The sequence below is a fragment of the Pongo abelii genome, chromosome 3 (genome assembly GCF_028885655.2).
Source record: "Pongo abelii isolate AG06213 chromosome 3, NHGRI_mPonAbe1-v2.0_pri, whole genome shotgun sequence".
NCBI classification, from domain to species: domain Eukaryota; kingdom Metazoa; phylum Chordata; class Mammalia; order Primates; family Hominidae; genus Pongo; species Pongo abelii.
This window is the reverse complement of record NC_071988.2, coordinates 171388627-171415470: the sequence shown is the minus strand read 5'-3', so window position 1 is coordinate 171415470 and position 26844 is coordinate 171388627. Positions and strand designations below refer to the sequence as shown.

Genomic DNA, 26844 nt, shown 5'->3' with positions numbered 1-26844 from the left:
TTTTTCTGGTTTTGCTTTTCCATTATGTGAAATGATAATTCCAACTTAATTCATAATAAGCAGTGCTCCTGCAGAATGTTTATCTATGCCAGAAGGAAAGAAATAATTGTGTTTTTTGAACTGAATTTGGAATTTTAAAAGTCTCTATTTTGTTTTGAGGAAAATCTGTTGGAAAATTGAAACCAAGCAGTAATAACAATAAGACCCCTCTTTCCTTAGACATGATATCATGCGCCTGGAAAATGTCTTCTGCCTCCTGCGCCCATGCCTAATTCTCTTCTCCCATAGTGAGTGCCTTCAGCATTTTACTACCCGAAATGTTCTAACTAGGAATCTATATAGGTGGTAAAAATATCCTACCCAGAAATTCCAATTCTCTCAGAGATTTTAAATGGGTTATCAATCTCCATCCTTTGATATATCTAGTTAAACAGATTGCTGTGGACCTAGAAACAGTCAAAAATAGGAGGGCACTTGTTTTTTGGGGGTTGGCATGGAGTAGCATTTTGAGGAATGATTGGGGTACAAAAAGAACAGAAGGCACCCAAGAATTACATCTCCTTTAGGTACTTAAACTATTTTTAAAATTTGCCTGAATTAAAGTGACATTATCTTCCACTTCAGGGTGCATCTTATTTTAGAAAGTCCCAGGAATGCTGCTCTGATTTTTGAAGTGAACAGGTTTTACTAGCATGAAGTACTGAACCCTTGGGAACATGTAGAAATGGAATAGTAAAATAATAATGAGACAAAAGATGAATTTCACAAGCATGTATTACATCCCTCCTCTTAAAAATCTATGTCACCCATGTTGAATTTAATGCATTGTTTTCAAACTTAACAGAAATCATTTAGGGGTTTAAAGTAGGCCACAAACTTGTTCTACTCATTACCCAAGTTACTTTCAAATCCCACATTCAAAGCACAAGAGTATCACATGTTTCTACTTCAAGGCTGCACGTACAGGAAACGAAAGCCCTCGACACAGCTTGGTAGCAGCAGATCCAAATCAGAGTAAATTGTGTAAATTATAACTAAATTGCAAAGCATTTGGACAAAGCAGGCATGCTAGTCTAATCAGGAAAGCAGTGATATTTACTTTTCAATAATGCAGGTTGGAAGAGGAATTGGGGGAGGGAGGCATCACAGATCTCTTTTAATATATTTCTGAACTTGGCAACCTGATCTGGTTTTGTCACATATTTGCAGCTTAAAAAGTATTTGGCTTTTACAACAGCCAAAATAAGTATCCTTAATCACTTTCAACCTATGAACAGATGGGCAAATAGTGCTTTTATAAATGGAGCATACAAAATACTTCAATATCAGCCAAAACTAATTAGTAGCAATATCTGAACCAAACTCTAAAACTGATTTAGTGTTTAACATATATTATCGTATAAGCATTAGCAGTTGAAAGGAAATTCCCTGTTCAAATGTTTGCCAAGCTCAGGGTGTAATGTTCGGACATGATTAACTTACTAATTAACTTATCGTATCTTTTCTCACATGTAATCTTGCATAATGTTCTCTTATCTCTCTGAAAACTATTTGATTTGATGCTTTGAGCATAGATTTGTCAAACTTCAAATGAAAAAGTAAAAGGCAGCCAGTCAGCCCTGTTCTTTCTCTCATTCTTAGAGTGACATTAGTAGGAGGTGGCATGAAAACAAGTGGAGTGGTCTCTTCTGTGATGAAAACTTGTTTTGTATCTTGCCTTTAATGACTCACATTTTTATTTTCATGAGGATTTTTTAAGAGTTGTATGGAGACTCTTTAGTGGCTAAAAATGTCTGTAAAAATGACAATTTGCTCCATATCAAAATTCTATGGTAAAGAAAGATAAATTTAAAAATTACATTTGGAGGGTAAGCAAAGAATAATTTCTATTATTCTCTAACTCAGAGGAGGTCACTTAGTCTCCATATATCTGACAGTCACAATACATTTCTCATATCTCATCTACAACTCATATAAAGAATGAACATAAAGTCCGTGGCATAAAATTGAACATTTCTGTAATAGTCTGTCTGTATTTGTGATATGGCTGTATCTTTCAATACTCCTGAAACAAACAAATGAACAAAAACCTAAAGCCAGTTACCCAAGTCATCCTAACTATTGAGGATAGGCTATTGTCAATACCAACCTTTCTGTTGTCATGACATAATTTTGTCCTCCTTTGATTTCATCACACAGAGGATCAAGAGGGCTTGGAATTATGGCTGTGCTACTTATAAATTTATCATTTATAAAATCAGAATAATAATCATCCAACAAAACTATTTTTTTTTTAATTTTGATTTTTTTTTTTTGAGCCAGGGTCTCACTAGGTTGCCTGGGTTAGTTTCTCACTCCTGGGCTCAAGCAGTTCTCCTGTCTAAGCCACCTGACTTGCTGAGACTATAGGTGCACGTCACTGCCTCCATCCTTAACAATACTATTTTGAAGAGTGAAGGAGAAAGTATGTCTGAAATAAATGCTTAATAAAAGATTGTTACTACCACTACTGCTGATATTAATGGATTTAATTATTATACTTTTACTTTACGCAGTGAATGCTAGCCTATTTCAGGAACTGTGAACAAAATCGGAAAACAAGAAACAAATTATCATTTTTCTTTACAACCTAATGTTTTTTTTTACAACCCAGCATCTAATCAGGAATTTGCATCAGTTTTACTGAAGGAGTCAATGAAATAATCTTTGAAGGAAGGTCCTGAAGAGGAGTTCCCTGGAAATAATTGGTGTGATTCCTATCCATTCCTGATTTAGAAACACTGAGTTAATATAACCATTAATAATATTTGGCATGTTTTTGTAGTCTTTTATATATATGTATATAAATATATACATTTTTTAAAGTTACAATTATATAATGCATATTAATATCCTTATTCTTTTAATATCAATTTTTGGAATGACAAGCATTTACTCAAATTATTACATAATCTTCAAAAGCAACACCTTTACGACCTCATAATAGTCTATTGATTGGCTCTAACACAATTTACTTAGATATTTGTTTCTAAATTTTTTCTATTATAAATGAAACTGGGGATGAATGTCTTCATGCATATAGCTTTTTTCATACTTAGGGGAAATTTCCAAAGAGGAAATTACTAGGTTGTATGCTCTTGATTCATATTGCCAAGTCAATCTATTTTCCAAGTAGATTACACAATTGAGAATAATGTTGGAAATGCATCTTGAACCAAACTTTCTCTGGAATTTTATAGATTCACAGGGTTTTCCTCCTAAATTTGGAAGTGAAAAATGGTGCCTTATTTCTATTTTAACTTAAAATAATTATTGAAACATTTTTCTGTATGTATGTTTCTAATTATTTTTTGCCAGGTGTGTGTTTTAACTAATCACAACAAAAAATTTATTTGAGAACATGATGAAACCTTCAAGGGACTCTGGTGGTGTGGTTCTCACAAAAATATGTTCAGAAATTATTATTCCAAAGTTAGGAAATATAATTCAGATGAAATACGGGATGTTCATTTTGGAAGGGAGATTTTATATATATACATATATATGTTTTAATAGAGATATAAAATTTGAAATTAAGTGAAAGATGCTTTTATGAAGACAGGGTTGGTTGCTGGAAACTAAAAGAAAAATGAGCCAGGCTTAGTGATGCATACCTGTAGTCCCAGCTACTTGGGAGATTGAGGCAGGAGAATCACTTGAGCTCAGGAGTTAGAGGTTGCAGTGAGCTGTGATTGCACCACTGCACTCCAGCCTTGGTGATAGAGCAAGACTCTGTTTCTAAAATAAAATAAAAATAAAAATATATTAATAAAAGGAAAATAAAAGAAAAAGATCAGCAATAGATATTGTTTTATCCAGAAAATAAGTACAAATCTGAAATAACGTGAAGGGAGCCAGTCCCTTTTGCTTGTCTGCACATTATTACCATTCTTAGAATGTGTTAGGTGGTCAAAAACTAAATGACTGACTAATGCTTTACCTTCCCATCCAGGGTCATCATATATATATCAGTGAGAGCTGTAAGTCATTCTTTGGTTATAGATTCAGTAATAACTTATATAAAGAAAGGGGGAGCCCTAGAGATTCTAATTATTTTGGAGATTAGTGCTAGACAGAATTACCTGTGTTTGTTTGTCACAGGGTAGCAGGTGCTTATTCCCCTCGATTGTAAGATATTATATACTATTTATGCGTTATGGAGGAAGCTAAGTTGTTTACTTTCTCATCCCTATCTTGTGATCAAGATGCATTCATAAAGCATGATTGTGACTGCGTAAGTTTGTTCAGCAACTGTTTCTTTGGTTTACTCATTATTTATTTTTATTTACAGACAAAATTGTATGTATTGTGTACAACATGATGCTTCGAAGTATATATATGTTGCGGAATGACTAAATCGAGCTAATTAACATATGCATTACTTTACATAGTTATCATTTTTATGGTGTAAACACTTTATGTCCACGCTCTTAACATTTTTCAAGAATACAATATATTGTTAACTATAGTCACCATGTTGTACAATAGATCTCTTGGACTTATTCTGCCTATGTAAATATCATTTTATATCCTTTGGCCAACATCTCCCCAACACCTGCTCCCAAGTGTTCCAGCTCTTTTTGCCACCATTTTACTCTCTACTGTGAGATCAACATTTTAGATTCTACATATGAGTGAGGTCATGTGGTATTTGCCTTTCTGTATCTGGCTTATTTCACTTAGCACAATGTCCTCCAGGTACATCCATGTTGTCACAAATGATAGAATTTCCTTCTTTTTATGGCTGAATAGTATTCCATTGTGTATATATACTGCATCTTCTTTTTTCATTCATATGTTAACAAACACTTAGGTTGATTCCATATCTTGGCTATTGTGAATAATGGTGCAGTGAGCACGGTGGTGCAGATATCTCTGACAAACTGATTTCATTTCCTTTGGATGCGTACCCAGGAGTGGGATAGTTGGATTAAATGGTATTCTGTTTTTAATTTTTTGAGGAAACTCTGTACTGTTTTCCATAAGGTTGTGCTAATTTACATTCCCACCGACAGTGTGCAGGGGTTCCCCGTTCTCTGTGTCCTCTCCAATACTTGCTGTCTTTTCTCTTTCTGATAGTAAATTCTAACATGTGTGAGGTGATAACTCATTATGCTTTTGTCTTTCCCTGATGATTAGTGATGTTGAGCATTTTTTCATACATGTTTTGACAATTTGTATGTCTTCTTTAGGGAAATCTCTATTTGAATGCTCTACCCATGTTCCAGCAACTTTTGATTCAATATCATTAACTTGGTGTTTTACTGAGTCAGTTTCATTGGTAAACATGGAATAAGGAATGGATTAAAACGTGGATGCTTTTATTGTTTCATTAGCAAAACTAGAATCATGATACTAACATATCAGTAACTTCTGTCTAGAAGACTGATAAATCCCCTGGTGTCATATTATATTCTTTCATAATGATTTTATGTAGCAGGATTTTTATTGCCCTTGTCAGTTTTTTCATTGAGGTTAGGAATTAGGAATCATCCAATTTTCTTCTTCCAGGTTTTACCTACATTACATATAATGGTAAAAACACCCGCTTTCTCTTTTTAATATCCTCAAGTTTCCCAATATGTGTTTTCCTGTAACATTCCATTAGTTGGCAATCCCTAACCAACATAGAAAAGAGTGAGCTGGTTTTTTAGGAGGACCTAGTGGGCATCATTTTCACCTAAAGATTAAATCCACGTTCCTTAATAGGAGCCACCATACTAGTTTATTGACTTACCTTTAAATGTTTTATATTAAAATGGAAAATAGATTACAAACTTGATTTTTCAATTACATTATGATAGAAAAAAGTATCAATTCTTATTAAAACTTTGTAAATAAATACTTCTATAATGAACTCAGTAAAGGAATTTTGTATATATTTAACTATTGTTCTATATTGTTTTAAAGATAAAATAAATGAAAATGTATTCTTAATTTCCATAAACTTATTCACAATGATTTATTAACTTATTATATATATGAACATTTTCATTAAGACTTTTTTTCCCCTCAAGTTCTGAGGGGTTAGTTGAAACCATTTATATACTATTTAAAGGATATTTCATTCCAGTTTGTACTAGTAAAAGCAAACAAATTGAAGTTTATAAATTGATTCAAAGAAAAAGCTTTCTCATATTTTATTAGGAAATAAATATGAAACATAATTCAATCAGTGTATTCAATTCTAGATAATTAATTCTTATTTTGCTGATCTTGGTTTAAGCAGATTACCATGTGAAGTTTTCTGTTTCTGGATGAAAAAAAGTCCTGAAATCCTGAATCAGTTCTTCTGCTTAGTCTAACAGGTTCATGGTTATGATGTCAGTTTAAACTGATAAACCTGTACCCTTAGGTCTTTTATTGCTACTATAAACTGTTAAGAAAATGCATTGTTCATAAGGCTACCATTCTTTTGATGTTTCTTTCAAAAGATGAAATTTATAACCTGTAACTTGTAGCAGGGCTTTGGGCAGAAACTACCTGCTAATGATATGATTGATTTGTATAATATATGTTTAGCAAAAATTTGCTGTAATAATCAACAATCTCAGAGTGGAGAGGAATAGAGTCCTCTACTGAGGACATACATTTTTTTTTCATATGGATTTAGTCATTGATCACCTTGAAATAAGAACATATTGACAACAAGGACATTGACAAACCTCAAGGTTTTAAAAATTTCATCCCTAATGTCACGACTTGACAGATAATTTACCTCTGAAACAAAACCTTTGAAAAAATCAATTTGACAGTTATTGTGTTAGTCTTTGAGTATAAACCTAAGTATATGCATCAGTTATCTATTGCCACAATGGCATCACGAAACTTAGTGGCTTAAAACAACAGCTATTTATTATTTCTTGTGCAACAATAATGATGATCTGGTCCAGACCTGGGCTCATGCTAGTGGGTACAACTTCTCTCTTCCCCACGTGGCTTCTCATCCTTTAGAGACTTGCTGGCTTATTGTCATGTAGATGTAGGGTTCTGAAAGAATGAAACTGTGTAAAGTCTCTTAAAGCACATACTTAGAACTGGCACATTATCACTTCCATTGGATTCTATTGGCTAGACCGATTCACAAGACCAGCTCATAGTCCTAGAGTAGGTGAATAGACTCCACCTCTTGATGAGTAGGGCTGCACAATCACGTTGCAAAGGTATGGATTTAAGGAGGCTTTAATTGGCCATCAATATACCATACTGTGCTTCTAATATGTTTATGTTAATGTAAAAATATGTATGTACATGCGTATTTTGAGATAGGGTCCCACTCTGTCACCCAGGCTGGAGTGCAATGGCACAATCATTGCTTACTGCAGCCTCGACTTCCTGGGTTTGGGCAATCCTCCCACCTCAGCCTCCCATGGTAGCATGTGCCACCATGCCTGCTAATTTTTCATAGTTGTTTTTGTAGAGACAGAGTTTCACCTTGTGGCTCAGGCTGGTCTTGAACTCCTGGATTCAAATAATCCACCTGCTGCAGCCTCCCTAAGTGGTGGGATAACAGGCATGGAGCCACTGTACCTGGCTTTATTAATATTTTATTTGTTATATATTCAACTTAGGCCAAAATTTTCCTTGATTAGTCACCTCTTTTTATATTTTGAGATTTGATAAACAGGACAGCCCTCAATACAGTATTGAATTAGATAAAAATATGGACCATTGTAACAAGGTCAAGGATCATGAGTCTTGTCAAGGAAAAGACATGACCCTGAAGTGGCAGTAGCCCATACCAAGCTGTATTTGGGCAGCACATGGATAGGTTTGCATGAGAGGTCTCTCCCAGCAAAGGCCTTCCAGAGGCTGTGACCTGCAGCCACTACCCAGAAGGAGTAGTGGTCTCCTGTGGGAGAGGGAAATCAGAGAGGGGACTTCCATGTCTAGATGATGACACTCAACCACAGGATGGAGAATCTCTGGGTCATTGAGCTCCAAAGAGCAGCAGCCACATGAGGTCTTTTATAGCCCCAGGATGTGCCTTATTGATGTCTAACAGATATTGGAAGCAATTTCATGGTGTAGGCAAAGCAAGTAGACTCTAAACGGCTAAAAATATGCTTATTTGGGCCATATTTAAAACAACTGAATGTCTAAGAATTTTGAATTTGGAGCTGGCAAGCTTTTGAGCCAATGGTCCTAATATGCAGAAGTAAACATAAGGGCCAACATATAGGAAACCTGGCTTTAAAAAAATAAAATTGTTATAACATTTGTATAACAACCACACAAGACATACCTTGTCATGTCTTGCAGCCCTCCTTTTATATAGTGAAGAAGAAAATCTTTGGTATGATCCTGAAGCCATCTGTGATACCCAAAAGATAGGTTAAAAAGACATTATAATGTTTTGTTTGTTTGTTTGTTTAATTTGCAACTTGAGGCCCGGCACCGTGGCTCATGCCTGTAATCCCAACACTTTGAGAGGTGGAGGCAGGGGATCATTTGAGGACAGGAGTTTAAGACCCACCTGGCCAGCATAGCAAAACCCTGTCTCTACTAAAAATACAAAAAATTAGCTGTGTGTGGTGGCACACACCTGTAATCCCAGCTACTCGGGAGGCTGAGGCATGATAATTGCTTGTACCCAGGAGGTGGAGGTTGTGGTGAGACTAGATCGCACCGCTGCACTCCGGCCTGGGTGACTCTGGGTGACAGAGCAAGACTCTGTCTCAAAAAAGGATAATAATAATAAAATAAAATTTGGAACTTGAATGTGGGGAAAACATTGAAAAAATTGTCAGATGAAGTAAAACATGAACAGAAGTCACAGGTGCCTTTTGAGTAAAAAAGAAGTAACAGAGACACAAGTAACTAAGTAACTTTAAATGTTAGGAATACCAAACTTTGCAAAAAAGTCACAAAGAAGAGAAAAAAGATTCACAAGCACAATAAAAGGAATACTTATGTGATAAAAGGAACTTTTTGATATTTGGGCAAAATATATTGAAGGCACAGAATGGTTTTCCCTATGTTAAGAGCAGACTATGTAATCAAAAATCAGTTTGTCAGTGTAACAAAAGTGATATCATATTCTAATTTTACTTTTAAAATGTACTACCTATGTAATGTTTTATAGTTAAGGATTCACAAGCATTTCTCTGTTTTATGATTAAGCTCATCAAAATTTACCATTGTCAAAATTTAGTGTATTAGCTTCTTTTCAAACTCATTATTTGTAAATACAATTTGTTTTCCATCAAGACTTCTATAAATTGTTCACTTCTATAAATTGTTCTTGTCTTTTCTTTAACATTCCAATTATCTAGAGATATAGTATTGATCAAAGTTCATCTGTTTCAGACCTAAGATAAAATTCATTTCTTTTCAATTGTTATGATAACCAGACAAACCACATTCATCATTTTGTAAACATGCTTGCATTTCTTCTTATTTTTTACGTAATATAGTTCTGATTATTCATATTAACTACAGCTTTTACCCCAAGTAACTTTCAATTCTCTCTCTGCCTCTGTTGTCTGTGTCTCTCTTTCTTTGTCTCTTTTCTCTCTCTCTCTCGTACACATGTACACACACACACACACACAAACTTTTCAGTAGAGGATTAAAAACTCTGTGCCTCTCAAGGCAACTTAGGAGACCAGAAGACTGTAATGACCTAGAGCTGTCATTTCAATAGTACACATTACATATCACCCTACCATTACACATATTCCTTTGCTATTTGCATCTTGTTAGAACATGAAACCTTCCCTCACTTTTTGGCTTGGGTATTTAACTATTTCTATAACAGTCCTCTTATTTCCTCCGAGAGAAATGAGAAAAAGATGTCAACTCAGAATCTCTTAGGTCTTGATGCTACGGACAAGCCAGAAGTAATCATTACTATTTCACCTGCATTCCACTTGATCTCATACATCTCATACATCAATGCCCGTTCCTGAAATTTATTATATTAGCCAAGCAAAAATCCTCTTAGAAGGCAGAGCTGCCCCTTTTCTAAGCTATTCAAAATCAGTCTTAATTTAAACAAACAAATACAAAACCTTGTTTCCTATTCTTCAGCTCTTCTGGCAGCTTTGTTTAATAAGACATCTATCCCTCAGTGTACAAAATGATATATATTTGGCTCAGTAATTTATAAAAATTTTCAAGAGAGTGAAAGAAAGAAAATGATAGAATGAATCAGCCACTGATACAAAAGAGCTACAGTTATAAGAATATTGTACAAGACTAATTTATTTCCTTTTGCAAAGAGGAAAATGACTTTTTTTTCATTTACACACAGAAACAAAGAGAACTAGCAGCCTCAGTTATACATGTTTAGATATAGGTCAAAAATAAATATACAGCACAATTTTCTGTGCTTCAACAAATCTCACTGGTTCATTGCAGCTACTTGGGAGTAGGAAGGTCAGGAAGTAAAAAAGATCTCCAACAAATTCTTCTTATGAAAATTTCTTAATCTTGGGCTGATCTCCATTCTAGTGGGTGGGAAATTTTCTCTTGAATGATATTCAAACTAGTGTTCAAAAATGGTGTTATGCTAGTGTTCAAATGACATACAATATAGAGAATATCAGGAGATAGTACAAGCTTCAAGAATAACTACAGAAAGACAAATATGAAAAGACAGAACTGGGATTTCCTGCCATCTACCACTGAACAGAGACTTTGTGGCTGGGTCAAATAATCAAAATCATACTCCACATTTCAGTTACCAAGAGAATAAAAATAATAGCCATATACAAAACAGAACAAGACTTAAGAATCAACTTAACGTAAAAATTAAATAAAACAGACTAAGAAAATAATGCAAAAACAGAGTGAGCATGAGTCAGAGATTCACTCTGAGAATCAAGAAACTTGGGTCTGGGATTCAGAGGTGTAGGTACAGATCATTTTTGGGGCAAGACTGAGCCCTGGTGAATGAATTGACCTGGGCATCTCAGTCAGTGGAACTCCATTTGTGAGAGGGCAGAAATAAAAACATTAAGAAGAAAGCATTTTTATATGCTAAAAATTGCAAGGGAACTAGACTTTGGACTTTGGAAGACTTTGAAAAAACTGGCTATCATATGTAAAACATAACAGGTATATACATATAACAAAAAAGCTGACACAAGGTTACCAAGATTACAGATAATCTGTTAATGGTAGTAAATCTTCAGTTTTCTCAAATGTTATTAATCGCTGCTGGGGTCACTGTATTAGGGTTCTCTAGAGGGACAGAACTATTGGAATATATATATATATGTATAGGAATATACATATAGGAATATATATATAGGAATATATATATAAGAATATATATATATAGGAATATATATATATAGGAATATATATATATAGGAATATATATATAGGAATATATATATATAGGAATATATATATATAGGAATATATATATATAGGAATATATATATATAGGAATATATATATATAGGAATATATATATATAGGAATATATATATATAGGAATATATATATAGGAATATATATATATATAGGAATATATATATAGGAATATATATATATAGGAATATATATATAGGAATATATATATATAGGAATATATATATAGGAATATGTATATATAGGAATATATATATAGGAATATGTATATATAGGAATATATATATGTATAGGAATATATATATGTATAGGAATATATATATATGTATAGGAATATATATATAGGAATATATATATATAGGAATATATATATAGGAATATATATATATAGGAATATATATATAGGAATATATATATATAGGAATATATATATAGGAATATATATATAGGAATATATATATATAGGAATATAGGAATATATATATATAAGAATATAGGAATATATATATATATATATGTATAGGAATTTATTAAGTATTAACTCACATGACCATAAGGAGGTCCCACAATAGGTCGTCTGCAGGCTGGGGAGCAAGGAGAGCCAGTCGGAGTTCAAGACTGAAGGACTTGGAGTCTGATGTTTGAGGAGGCATCCAGTATGGAAGAAAGATGTAGCCTAGGAGACTAGGCCAGCCTCTCTTTACACATTTTTCTGCCTGCTTATATTCTAGCTGCACTGGCAGCTGATTATGTTGTGCCCACCCAGATTAAGGGTGGGTCTGTCTTTCCCAGCCCACTGACTTAAATGTTAATCTTCTTTGGCAACACCCTCACAGACACACTCAGGATCAATACTTTGTTCCTTCAATCCGGTCAAGTTGACACTCATTATTAACTACCACAGTCACCCATAGCCGTATTGCAGACTGGTCATTGTTTGCAGTATCACCCTTCCCATCTGCTGATCCTATAGGCCATGATCCTACCACCATAGTACAGAGACTCTCAATTCAAAGCATTTGAATCAAAGTTACTTTTCTGATGATGTTTGGTTAACAGAATATCAGTGCCAAATAATTAAATAATTTTGAAGCGCTCTGTAGTTTAAAATAGCTTCTAGGACAGGAAAATTATTTGAACTAACCTGCCGTGTCATATGAAAACATTCTCTTTGGAATAGTTGTAGATAGACTGACAAATTCACTTTCTTTTGGATTTCTTTTCATTAGAAGGTTAATTTTATCCATGTAATATTGATCTTGGCATATTCAACCTTCTTTGGAGGACCTTATTGACATGTCCTGGTGATACTATGTATTGAATTCTATGTACAAGTTATAATATATTTCCTATTTCAATGTATTCATCATTGAAATAATTTAAAACTGTTTGTGGAAGTGTTAATTTTTCATATTATCTATAATAAGAAATTGTTTTATTTTTAGGATAAAAGGTACTCCAAATGAAACTGATAAACTTGACAGTAAAGTTAAAAGAATTGGACCACACATAGAAATCTTCCAAGTGTTCCGAGAAAGAAAAAAATTCATGATTACTCCAAAATTGATTAGAATGGTCACCATCATGCAGGCACACGTCAGGGGATGGCTTGAACGCAAAAGACTGCAAAGAGTAATGACCAAGGTAAGATATCCATCAGATATTATAATGTGTTTAAAATTTCTCATTAGATTCAATTAAGTAGAATTTTGAACAGTCATCTGGTCAATATGCCTCTGATTTTTCTAAGTAAAATTCTGTGTACATACTTTTTTTTTTTTTGGAGATAGAGTTTTGCTATTGTCGTCCAGGCTGGAGTGCAATGGCGTGATCTTGGCTCACTGCAACCTCTGCCTCCTGGGTTCAAGCGATTCTCCTGCCTCAGCCTCCTGAGTAGCTGGGATTACAGGTGCCTGCCACAACATCTGTCTTGTTTGTTTCTGTATTCAAATGCCTAGAATGGTGTTTAGTATGTAGTAGGCACTCAACAAATACCTATTGTATTTGATTATATGTAGGCACTTAACAAATACCTCTTGAGTGGATGAATTAATATAATTGTAGAAGTTTATTATGGCAGTCTAAGGAGATCACACACACACACACATCCTTAAAGTTCTGTCTACACACATTTGACACATGCTATATAGTTCAATTACAGCATTTCCTAATATCAGAAGTAATTGTAGAATCATTCATATCCTCTGGGACAAAAATGAATCTAAAAAATTGAGAGAGAAAGAATGGGCCAAAGATGAGGGTGAAAAGGAGTGATTTAATTGATAAAGAAAATGCTGAATTTCTATACGGAGATAGAATTTGAGATTAAAAAAAACGTACTTTTAAAGGATCAGAGCCAATATAAAGTAGATTGTTGACTTTTATTTGGTTATAAAATTTGTTATGATCATTGATTTTCTTTTTTATTCCATCAATGGCATGATGCTTTGTCTGTTGGATGATTGCTTTGTTGATGTGGTTAAAGTTGTTTCGCCTACTGTCAAAATCCTAGTATGACAGCCTGTAATGCAGTTAATAGTAAGTTTCCTGGACTGTGCTTGTGTGAAGGGTTGCTGTTGGGGGAATTCTTGATAACTTTCTGCTCTAGAGGTTGCACAGCAAATCACTGGATAATTGTCAGCACAGTGGCAGTCCCTCCACTGGGAGACTTCCATAGTCATATTGCTTTACTGCCACCTCAGAGTTTGTTGCTGTGGACAGTGTCTGCTAGAATGTGTGCTAGAAGTTTAAGATTACTCAAGAGACTGTACAATTTCCATTCCCTGTGAAAAATTTAGTTTGGAATTATTTGGAAATAATGAAGCAGCATCAAATTATCTTACCTGTTATACATCAAAAGACCACAGAGATTGCTGTATTTTAATATGAATATTTTTTCCACAGTTAAAAATGTCCTTTTCCTTTAAAAATTTTTGTGCTGTTTGTTTGCATGTGTTTTGGTATAAGTAATAATGATATTAAAAATTATAAAGACACAAAACAGGGTATGTTCCTCGATGTAACGCTTCTAGGCTCTTACTTAATTTCAATATTTTTCTCTAAATATTTATAATTTTAAAGTTTTAATCCTTAATTAAATATATTCTATTGCTATTGGCTAAAAATGTTGAAATTCCAGGACATTGGAATGGTTGATAGCTACAATAATAAAAAGTGTTTGAAATTGGCTTTTAATGAATATTTGTTGAATCAATAAATTTGGAACAGCGCTGGAGAATCTGAGTTTCAATATTACTATAAGAATAACTCAATGGTCTTCAATATTTTGGAGGTTATAGAATTCTTTGAAAATTTGATAAAGTAGGAATTTCCTATCATTATCTCAAAAGAACAAAACAGAAATAATAACAAAATCTGAACCTATTCATGAAGCCTATAGGACAGGTCACATTGTATAGCAGCAATCCCCAACCTTTTCAGTGCCAGGGACCAGTTTTGTGGAAGTCAATTTTTCCATGGACCAGAGCAGGGGCAGGGATGTTTTCGGGATGAAACTGTTCTGCTTCAGATCATCAGGCATTAGATTCTCATTAAGAGCACACAACCTGGATCCCTTGCATGTGCGGTTCACAATAGGCTTCTTGCTCCTATGAGAATCTAATGCTGCCACTGACCTGACAGGAGAAGGAGCTCAGGCAGTAATGCTTGCTCACCCACCATTCACCTCCTGCTTTGCAGCCTGGTTCCCAACAGGCCACAGACCAGTTGGTTGGGGACTCCTGTTGTATAGAACAGTTTTATTACATAACATGTGCTAACACTCACAAGTACCTGAAGACCTATGTTCATTTATTCAATAACATATGTATTTTTTGATTTGATAATAGTTACTATATACTGGGTCCAATTTTCTGCCTGGTGTGTGAAGAGCATACATAGTCTGGTGAGCAATGCAGACAACTGAAAGAAGTCTTAGGTATCATCAGAGCATTTAGAAAGGCCATTTAACCCCAAGTGTGTTTGATGTGGCAATTGGATAGGACCAATAAACTGAGATCTGGAGGGTGAGGCTTTATTTTGTCAGGTATACTGGGAGGCTGAGAGGCACAGGAAAGACAATATCAATGAGCTTAGGTGAGCTATTTACATTTAAGGGGCTGGGGCATAGCTGGGAGGACAATGGCAGTAAAGGAAGCTGAAGGTAGGAATCAGATTAATAAAGTTCTTAGAAACCTTAATAAGGAGTTTATACTTGGTGTCTGAGAATGGATGCCTTTAAAATAGATCAGTGACACCAATAGATTTGTATTTTTGAAAAATTACTGACTTTGGACAATGGATTGGGAGGAGAGGGTGACAAAATGGAGGGAGAACAACTAGTATGCTTTTTCAGTAATCCAGTGCATGGTGGTGATGGGGAAATGGACAGTTGAGAGGACTTTGGGTTTGGTTGTATTTGGAGATAAGGAAGAGGGTGGAGTCAAGAATGATTCCCAGGTGCTTGTCTTGAGCAATCTGGTGTATGGTTGAGAAATGCAGAATTTAAGGGAAAGGGCAGGCAAGAGGGAGCAGAAGAAAGGAACGAAGGTAGAGTCCAATTTTCAACACTGTGTTTTTAACACTGAGTCCAAGTTTCAACACTGAATTTAAAACTTCTGTGGGAAATCCTTGAGATGTCTGGGAAGCAGTTGAGTATATGGGTCCAAAATTCAGAAGGGAATTGGGCCATATAGAAAGACTTGGGATTTATCAGTAGTTCTTAAATTCTTTCACTGAAGAAGAATGTAAAACCCTCTCATCTATAAAAGTACCTCATTTTGGCAATGAATCTCATTATATTTCTGAGAAAGCTCTTCCCCCAGGTGACGCTCCTTTACTTCATTCAGGTCTCTGCTCATTGTCACATTATCGAAAAGCTGCCCCATACTAACCTGTACAAAATACTCTCTAATCACTCCCTGTCTCTTTTAAAACACTTTATTGTTCTTCATGGCACTTACTACCACCTAACATATATTTGTTTATTAGATTATTGCTCCTTTCACTAAAATGTAACCCCCTAAAAACAGAAATTTTATCTTTCCTGATCTTTAATCTATTCACAAGGTCTTGTACATTCTTGGCCCATACTAGGAGCCTAATACATGTTTTTAATAAATTATTTTCAAGAGAGTGAAGGACACATAACAGCATTTTGGGGCCAGGAGGGATTTGAAATTTGAGAAACGTCTTCTAAATATGTTGATGCAGCTCCTTGACCAAAGATGCCGTCCTTGAAACCTGCCACCACCCATAGATTTGAGAATCATTGTTACTGATACTAACTGGAGCCATGAGAGTCAATGTCATTGTCTAGGGAGACTATGTAGAGTAAAGAGAGAATCATAAAAGGAAAGATTGAGAGGAACTGGTTGGCGTTCAAGGGGAAGCAGAAGATGAGTATTCCACAAACACTAAAGTAGTAACCAGAGAGGTAAGAAGAAAACCAAAATATGCTAGATCAAGGAACTTGAAAGGCAGTACAAGGAAGAGGGTTAGGTCCATAGTCTCCAATGCTGCTAGACAGAATTTTCTGGCTTTATTAACAGTACGTTCATGCAGTGAAAACATCTGCAGTAGATAAATTGAGGCACTATGAGGTTTAGAGAAGGATAGTTTAAGATAAAAAATATTTATGTATATTTAATGCCCATTGGAAGAAGACAGTAAGAGAGAAAGGTTGTCAATACAAGAAAGATGAAGATAATCCATATTATAAGGCCTTTAAGGAGATTGGAGGGGGTGGATTTCTAATTTACTTGACAAGATTAGCGTTAAGTGAGAGGAAACATATTTCTCCATTGTTGCAGGAGAAGAAGATGTGTAGATGCAGCAAAGTGTTTAGACTTGCTGGTGGGAAGTTGGGGTTGCAATAAACTAATTGTTTTTTCTTCCTTTGTGAAGTAAGGAATTAGGCCATTTGGTGAGAGTAAGCATTTAGATGGGTTTGAATGTTTGAGAAGATTGAGGTAATATAGAAAATGGCAGAGAGATGCCTTAAAAAGCATGCATGAAATTCCAGGCCACTTTGAGAACCCCATTGAGGTTGGTGATCAAGAATTGGAGTAGTATCATTTCTCCAGTTTGTATAATTTTCTTTAGTAATTATGAAAAATGAGGCATGGAGATGTAACATAATTACCCAAAATTGGACATCTTGCAAGTGACATAGTTGAGAATGAATTTTGAGAATCAAACATAAGGCTGTCTAGCTCCAGAGCACTATAAAACGAGGCCATTCTGGTACCAGAAGTGTCCAATTATTGCAAATGGTGGAGTCTTTTCTCAGGTCAGGCTCAACATGAACATTGGAGTTTCCTGCCGAAAGCCAAGGCTAGATAATACTCCCACCTGACGCTAATAGAGCTAATCCAGGTGAGCTCACATCAGAGACATGAAGCCAAGAACCACGGCCTATAGAGAGGCACCCTTTCTATGGCAATCAGGAGCTGCTATTTAACATTTTTCGGAGTACACTGGGGGAAAACAATATATTTTTATTTATATTTAATGATAAAGTTGACCAAGAACATTTATTTAACAGTTTCTATACTGAGCAATTAGACATAGAGTGATTGAGGCATATGCTTCAGGTAGTAGTAAAAATAATCTCTTTGACTCAGATCAAAATGAGTACAGCAAGCAACAGTGACACAGAGGAGAGGCCTGAAAGAGGGCAAGAGGAACCAAACCTAGGAGAGACACATGTCCAGTAGCTATGCATGGATAAGGTCTTCACTAGTTTCTCAGTGGATGGGAAAGTGAATATAAGATTCACACTTAGTGGTATTTGTGGCTTGTATATTTGTAAGTGTGTGTTTATGCGTATGCGATTGAGATAACTATTTAGAATGTTCAATTTTTATTTCACTGTGTATAGGTTTAGCCATTTTAAAACATTTTCCCTTTTGTTTTTATAAGGCTTTTGAATAAATTTTTTTTGGTATTTTCATACCTAAATGCTTAGACAAGGTGGGACTTCAATCAACAAATGTGGTCAGGATATCTTCTTATAAGTCTATAGAATCTTTTTTCAAAGTTAAAAGTCAAACTGGCAAAATAATTGCTGAAATATGACATGAAGTTTAAAAAAGCCTAACATATAAAAATCTCTTACAAACAGGTAAGAAACACACTAACGGAAATTAAGTCCTACTAAGTGTTGTATGATGGCGGAATTCTCCAAACAATGAATAAATTACTTAAGAAAAAAAAAAGACATGACCATATCAAGCAAAAGCAAACTGAAATAAATACTGGAAAATTTTATTAAATGTTGATAAGTATAATACATTTGTCCATTAAGATAACAGAAATTGGAATATTATAATCAGTAATTTACAATAACTCTTTATATTGCAATATTGCTGTTGTAAGTAGAAATTTGTACTTTTTGTCTGATAAATTCTACCTTGAGAAATATTTAGACTTATAGTGAAAGATTTACATACTGAAATGTACTAGCACAATAGCTGAAGCATATTGCCATGCAAAAGGCTGTGAGGGACACTCCCTGTAATAAAAACCACATGGATGGACCATTGACATTTTCTCTGGCTCAACTTCCTAACCATGAAACACCCTAGGTAACCTTCCAAATGCCTGAGATCTGAAAAGGGCTCCCTTAAAAGATAGATTGTGTTCCCCAAAAGAGTTATTACATTCAGAGGAAAAGGTACTCAAATTGAAGTTGGTGGTTGCCCAATGCCCTTCCTTTTCTCAGAAACATCATCTGTCCAAGTAGCACATTCCAAGAGGGAACTTTTCTATTCAGGTTTTAAAGATACAATCAAAAAACTGCTTGATTCTTAATTATAAGCAAAAGAAATCCACTTATAGATTTAAGCAGAAAGATGTTGAATAGGATATTGTACAGAGGTCTAGAGAACTAAGTTCAGAAGCATAAAGGAATAGTAAAGGCTGGGTAGCTCCCAGTTATCCAGCCAAATCCTATACAGAAAGAGTCCGATGCAGAGACTGAATCCTGGGTGTTCCTGACTTCACAAATGCTGCCCTTGAAAAATGTATATTGGTACTACAGTTACTCTGTCACACAAATAGATTTCCCACTGTTTCACTCTTAAAATCATTATTTGTTTCCATTCAAAGTTTGGGATTGGTGGAGATAATGGATGAAGTTTACATGTGTGCATCCTAGCAACAGAAGAGGTATGAGTCATGAGCATCTGACTTTTGGCTTCAAATTGTGGGAAGTGAGTTCTGCCTCTCACTAAGATTCATATGTTGGGAATGTGCCAAAAGTGCGACCAATTTATTATTTTTTTTAAAGACAAAAGCCTATTGAACAAAAGGCAGATTAAAAATACACATTGAAAAATGTTATTAAATGTTGAGAGACATTAGCAGATTCTGTGTATGCATTTTCATCCAGAATCTGCTATTAGATGGAAGGAGAAAGGAGAAGAGGAAGGTAATAAAATTATGCTGATTTATTTGTCATTCAAATAAACAAAAAATATTATTTCACATAAACGGAAAATAACATGACAGAAACAAGAAAAATAATGTGTAATATGGGCCGGGTGTGGTGGCTCACGCATGTAATCCCAGCACTTTGGGAGGCCGAGGCGGGCGGATCACAAGGTCAGGAGATCGAGACCATCCTGGCTAACACAGTGAAACCCCGTCTCTACTAAAAATACAAAAAATTAGCCAGGCGTGGTGGCGGGCACCTCTATTCCAAGCTACTCAGGAGGCTGAGGCAGGAGAATGGCGTGAACCCGGGAGGTGGAGCTTGCAGTGAGCCGAGATTGCGCCACTGCACTCCAGCCTGGGTGACAGAGCGAAACTCTGTCTCAAAAAAAAAAAAAAAAAAAAAGAAAGAAAAAAAAGAAAAAATTAATGCGTAATATGAAATATGCTAGGAAAGAAACAAACAAAAAAAATCTTGTAGAATGGATGAAAACACGGCCAGGTGCGGTGGCTCATGCCTGCAATCCCAGCACTTTGTGAGGCCGAGGTGGGCAGATCATGAGGTCAGGAGATCGAGACCATCCTGGCTAACATGGTGAAACCTGACCTCTACAAAAATACAGAAATTAGCCGGTCATGATGGTGAGTGCCTGTAGTCCCAGCTACTCCAGAGGCTGAGGCGTGAGAATCGCTTGAACCCAGGAGGCAGAGGTGCACTCCAGCCGGGTAACAGACCAAGACTCTGTCTCAAAAAAAAAAAAAAAAAAGGATGAAAACACTAAATCAAAAGGAATGTAGAGTAAAATTAAGCGGGCTCTGGAATGCCTCTATGCTAGTTTCAAAACCAATGATACAACTTACTGGCTATGGGGCCTTGGGAAAGTTATTTAAAGATTTTCTGCTTCAGTTTTTTTCATTTATAATATGGTATGCAAAACACAGAAAAGGAAAGCCAACTCAGCGATAAGTGTGTAAATGTAAACACATTCCTAAACAAACAAGAAATAATGAAAATTTAAAAAATTAAGCCTTTAAGAAGTCAAGAACAGGAAAATAAATCTAAATATTATTTAGAAAGGAATTAATAAAGATATATAGAGACATTAATAAGCCAGAAAATGTAAAACGTAAAAATAATTGACTTGTTAACTAAAAGGGAATAGCTCTTTAGAAAAGAGAAAAAAATATGAAATAGGTAAATATTTAAAACTTTAATAGAAAAACTGTCGGTGGAATGTTGAAAATGCATACACAGAAGAATGTAGTCACAGGTAAACTAATAAAACAAAATTTGCACATATGCTGAAAAGGGTTAATTTCTTGAATATTCAAAGAGATTTTTAGAAATCAACAACAACAAAAAAACCTTAAAAAGCCCAGGGAAAAATAGGTAAAGGACATGAATGTACAATTTCCAAAGGAAATAAGAGACAACAATTTGAGCACCCAGAGAGGACTGCTTAGACAAGAATCATCTATTACAGAATAATACCTTAATAAGACTACATTGTTTCTGGCGGAGTGGGCTACATATTATAGAAATCCGGACACAAGTATAGGAAGTGTCTGTGAAAGAAGCCGATATTGGAAGCTCTATTCTATGGGAAGTATGAATATATAATGACAAAGCAATTCATAATGGAAATCTCTGAACTTCAGGGAGATTATGTTACTCTACAATGCGTATATTTAGCCAGCCTAGGCAATAAACAATAAATACACCCATAATCTAAGAAACTAGGTGAAATAGACTAAATGAAAGCGGCAAAATCAAATTAAATATAAATACTAGAAATATATAAGGAGCTTTTCTGTCTTTGTAGGCTTTGGATCATGGACCGGATATGAAAGCAGTTATTAACATGTATGGCAGACTAATCCACCGTGTTAGATATCGACGTGGTCTTTGGAGGACAAGACAAATTGTCAGCTTAGCAGAGCTAGAGGAATGGATGGACCGAAAAAAATGTAAGTGATACAGACACTTCTGGTTTGAATTTAAGTTTGGAGTTAATTTAACCATTGGAATTTTAAATATAATTACCTTTAGAAAGCAAAGGTAGATTATATTTTATATTGCTGTAAGCAATATGCATTTTAAATTAGAATGTTGTATATTTGAATTAATTTATTTGGATCCTCTGCAAGTAACAGAAAACTCATTCTAGCTAACCAAAGCAAAAAGGAAATTTAACAGCAGAATATTGCAAAGATAGTGAAACAATTAGCTTTCAGACTGAATATGAAACACAACTGCTTCAGAGATCTAGGGAGCAGGAAATAAGGGATAATCTCAATTTGCCTCTGGGGGATAGATAAGCCCCTACCACTTAAAGACTCTTTGTTGCTATGCTTTAAATTCATATTCCAGGGAGACAGCAGCTGATATGTATAACTTGAGTCATAAATCCAACACTTTGCAGTGGGAGGGTAGGGAATCTTGCTTGAGAGTTGTACAGAAACTGTTTTCATTGGAGGAGGGGTAGCTGCACAAAGGAAAACTAAGTATTTATACCAGAATAATAGTTAATGGACACCGAGCATGCTAGACAACACATTGCTTATTAGTGTTAGAATTCTATTCATAGAACAAATTATCTCATTGATGTCTTAATTTTCAGAGATCCCAATTTATATTTATATTTAATGAATTCAGTATTGCTTAGGATTAGGATAGATTATTAGTGCCAGTTTCTTGACTAAAAAAATGATACAAGTAAATTATATTTAATTGGAATCATTGTCTTACTGCTTTATAAGGTAAAAATGTGAAAATGTTGGTAGTCTCAGCTAGTCATACAGTATTTATTTTACATTTAAGACTGTAAGTTCCATGAAGAAAGGGATTATGTCTGTTATATTTATCAGTAAGTACTATCTAGCAAATGCCTGGTTTCTAAGAAGGGCTCAAAAATATCTGTTAAAATGATAGTTTTCATTAAGTTATGATAAAATTATGTGCTAAAAGCTATTTGCAGATAACCAGAACTCTTTGAGTTAGAATAGTTTCTTTTCTATGGCTAGAGGTAGAGGGAGGAAGAAGTCAGAGAGAGAGGAGAAAGAGAAAAGGGAGAGAGAGGTTGTTCTATATAAGTCAGACGTCCCTAGATCAATTCATCCAGCCCAGCCCAACAGCCTGGTTTCTAGAGAAAAGAGCAGAAAGCAGCAAAGTGTTGGAGAGATGGGAAGACAGGAAGAAGAAAGAATGAGAAAGCGAGAAGAGAGAGAGAGAGGCAGAGATAGAGAAAATCCTTCTCCCATTAAGAAGCTACTTGGACTCCTTTTACTTATAGAACTGAGAGAGAGAGAGAGTGAGAGTCAGATTTTAAGACTTTTGCCCATAAACTCTCCATACCACTAGTAGAAAATTCAGGAAGATCTTAGTACTTTTTTATGAATCGTAGTTTATGTTATATAATCTGATATAAACGTACTGATTTTATAATACTTATCAAAATATATACTAAAACTTTACAGTTATTACACTGACCACATTTTCTTTTCCATCCACTTTAATTTTTAGCTGCTGACTTCTAAATCACATATCCTTTCCAAAATGCTCCTACTATTTTACTCAATTAGTCTTCTCTTCATACCCCAAACTATCACTAAATTGATTTTTTAATGTTATGGAATGTTTATTTTTCATAGCTTTACTTTCTTTCCATGGTTTCTCCTTCTCAATTTGTAATGCAGATTTCAATATTTTTGCATCCTAAAATATCCCTTCAGTTTGAAAAAAATAATGTGATTTCTGTTTTCCAGCCTGGACTCTGGTGCTTTCTAGCTGAGAAGCTTTTTGAGTAAAAGTCTTATAGATAGTGAGGGATAAGCCAGGTGGACTCTGGGGGAAGAAGGTTCTAAGCAGAGGGAGCAGCAAGCACAAAGGCCTTAATTTGGAGATGGCTAGTCTTGGAGAAAGCCAGGAGACTAGTATTACTGGAATGAAGTTTGTGACTGGAAAGCAGAGCAAAATGAAATTGGAAAGGTAGTGGTGAGCACAGGTTACGTCAAGCTTTATAGACCATTGCATTTTACCTTGAGAGAATTGGGAAGCCATTGGAGGATTGGGAACAGAGGACTATGAAGCAACTTGTGTTGCAGACATCACTCTGGTAATTTTGTTGAGAATAGGCTCACATGTGGCAAAAACAGAATAAAGGAGTCCAGTTAGGACAGGTGGTGGTCTGTCCAACATAGGAGCTGAACAATAGAACAGAAATTGGTAAATGAATAATTTAAAGAATTACCATGTGTTCTCATTGTTCAATTCCCACCTATGAGTGAGAATATGTGGTGTTTGGTTTTTTGTTCTTGCGATAGTTTACTGAGGAGGGGGGAGGGATAGCATTGGGAGATATATCTAATGCTAGATGACAAGTTGGTGGGTGCAGTGCACCAGCATGGCACATGTATACATATGTAACTTACCTGCACGTTGCGCACATGTACCATAGAGCCTAAAGTATAATAATAATAATAATAATAAAAAGAAAAAAAAAAAAGAATTACCAACCAGAGCATCCATTTACATTGAGGGGTAAAGTAACTCAATAGAGACAGAATTTGCAAGTTCTAATTTGTCTTCATGTTACTTAGAAAATTCTTCATCCTTTCCATGTGTTGATGGCTAATTGGGTGACATTTGGCAGATACCTATACCCTTTTTAAGCATCTTTCAATGATCAGAAAATTTCATTAATTTTCGTGATTTAAATTTTATATTTACCCTAAGTATGTCATCCTTGAATACTAATTCTCCTTGCATGTTGCTGAAAGTTTGCTCATAGGGCATAATATACAGGTTAAGGGCACTGTTATCAATTATACAGTTTCAAAGTCATGATATTAATAGGTATATCAATATTATCTTGTGAGAAACATATAAAATGATTAATTCAAGGAGAAACTAATAAAGGTCTATATACTTTTTCAAGGAGAAATACATTTACTTAATCACAAAAGTAAAAGGTGATATTCTTTTTGTTTTAGTTTAGAATCAGATCCTGAGACAATAATTCAAGTACAACTAATTTGCTTGGGAGTTAATCCTAGGCAATACTGTTAATGGAATGGAGAAAGGAGACAGAAGGGAAAGGAGTCAAAAAAGAGTGCAATATCAAGCAAATTAGTATGTGGACAACTGAAGCTTAATCCCTCTAGGGAACTCAGAAAAAACAGTGTAAACAACTTGCCCTGAGTGCTGGGTCTTTATCAACCAACTCCCCTGAGTCAGTGGTTGAGGCCCACTGCTTGGTACATAGATAGTTTGAGTGAAGGCCTGTAGCCAGAGGGAGCCCTTAGGCAATGGAATGCAGATGCTGGCAATTGAAAGTCAACTTAGCATGCACAGAAGTAAGGGACAAGGAGATATGGATGGGGCACTGAAAGAAACTGCTCTAGTTTGCTTATTTCAAAAGAGACAAATAGCCATAAATAAACTAAATATACATTTTCATTTATTTTACTGCTGTGTTTTAGGATCTCAAATAGCTATTCATATTTAGACAGTCACTAAATATGTCTTGAATCTGTTGATGTCTGATAGCTATCTCCCTCAACTAAATGAATGAATGAATAGAAAAACTGAAATCCATGTGGTTGAGTGCCAGGATGATATAACTTCTGTTAGAAACCACCTTGGTGCCCTTTGCCATTGGCAGCCAGAGCTAAACATGTATTTGAGCAGTCCCTGACGTCCTATAAATGTTGACTTATACAATCAACATTTACAGGATACAATTATACAATTCATGGGGTTAAATGTAACATATTTCAAAGTAGAAACTCAGTGTCACTTTTTTGAAAAAAGAAAAAAGGAAATTATTTATGGAAAACTACACTTATAAAATGTATGCATCAATTTTCTTGCTCATTATCTAACTCCCTTCTAAAGTCAAGTATGGGAGATAAGTGATAGGTGGCCCAACTGAGTGGTTTTCTGTGGTAGTCTTGAGCCAGGAGTGACAAAGTATCTTAAATGTGAAAGTAGAAATACATGAAGTTAGTGAGCAAAAAGTAGACATTGCTCCCAATTAGAGGCCAACTTTAGAAACAGAATAAGCCATCTAAAGTAGAATTACCAATTTAAGTAGTTAGAATGTGAGTAAAAGCCAAAAAGAGATGAAAAAAGTAGAGCAGCTAATAAACAATGAAGAGTGAACTGGATCAGTAGGTGTCAGGTCCTCAGAAGTCCTGACATAAAAACTGTCTTATGACATGGTTGAGTTGACATTATAGGATTTATGGTCAATTGTCATGAAGCCAGTATAGAAGATGCCAGTATTCATCTTGGGGAATCAAGTAAAAATTTCACTACTATGGAATGTGAGGAGAGAGAAACATGCCCACTTCCTTCTAACCTTTGCCAGAAAGTTGACATAGTGCTAGACTAATCATGGAGACTTACTGGTAGACAGGAAAATAAAGCTAGAGTTAAAGTTTTTACTTGATGTATTGTTTAAAAAATTTTTTTCCTTTACATTTTTGTCCTTTTAGTCTATGAAATAATGTTTGCTAAGAGGGAAGATTGGCCAAAAATTGAAAGAAGTGAGCTCCCCAATTTCTTCAGTGACTGTGGTCATTTCCCAACTCAGAAACAAATTGATGATACTTGGGACCTGGTCCATCAAGGTGAGTAGTTTCTCATTTCTTTTTTTTTTCCGCCTTCTTTTCCTTTCAACTTCTTTCTTTTCTCTTTCCCAACTTTCCTTTGTTGTTCTCTTCCTTTCTTCATTCCTTCCCTTACTTTTACTAAATTTTTTGTATAAATCCTTTCCCTCAAATTTCTTTGTATCTGATCTTAATATTTGTGAAGGAAAATATTTGAAAAGTAGGCTAAAAGAAGTTAATACAATACAGGTTTTTTTGGAGGAAGGTGGAAGAGGTGGTTTTCATTTTTATAGTTTTTAAGTATTTTTGGATATAAAATAAGTTACATCAAGCTGAGTATATTTTAAACCATCGTATTTTAAATACTGATGCTAGGAGGCTTTCTCCTGCATAGTTAGATTTGGTATTGGAGAACACGGTCAAGTTAAAATGTATAAA

General features: G+C 34.9%; 1 protein-coding gene across 3 annotated transcripts in view; it reads left to right on the top strand.

The window, feature by feature from the left end:
* The window catches only part of IQCM (IQ motif containing M), a 489167-nt gene that overhangs the window by 259972 nt on the left and 202351 nt on the right, over positions 1-26844 (top strand). For all 3 annotated transcript variants that reach the window (XM_054554570.1, XM_054554569.1, XM_054554571.1), the window contains 3 exons: positions 12807-13005; positions 21618-21762; positions 26293-26427. In XM_054554570.1, the coding sequence (XP_054410545.1) occupies positions 12807-13005; positions 21618-21762; positions 26293-26427 (479 nt within the window). The remainder of the gene's footprint in view (positions 1-12806; positions 13006-21617; positions 21763-26292; positions 26428-26844) is intronic.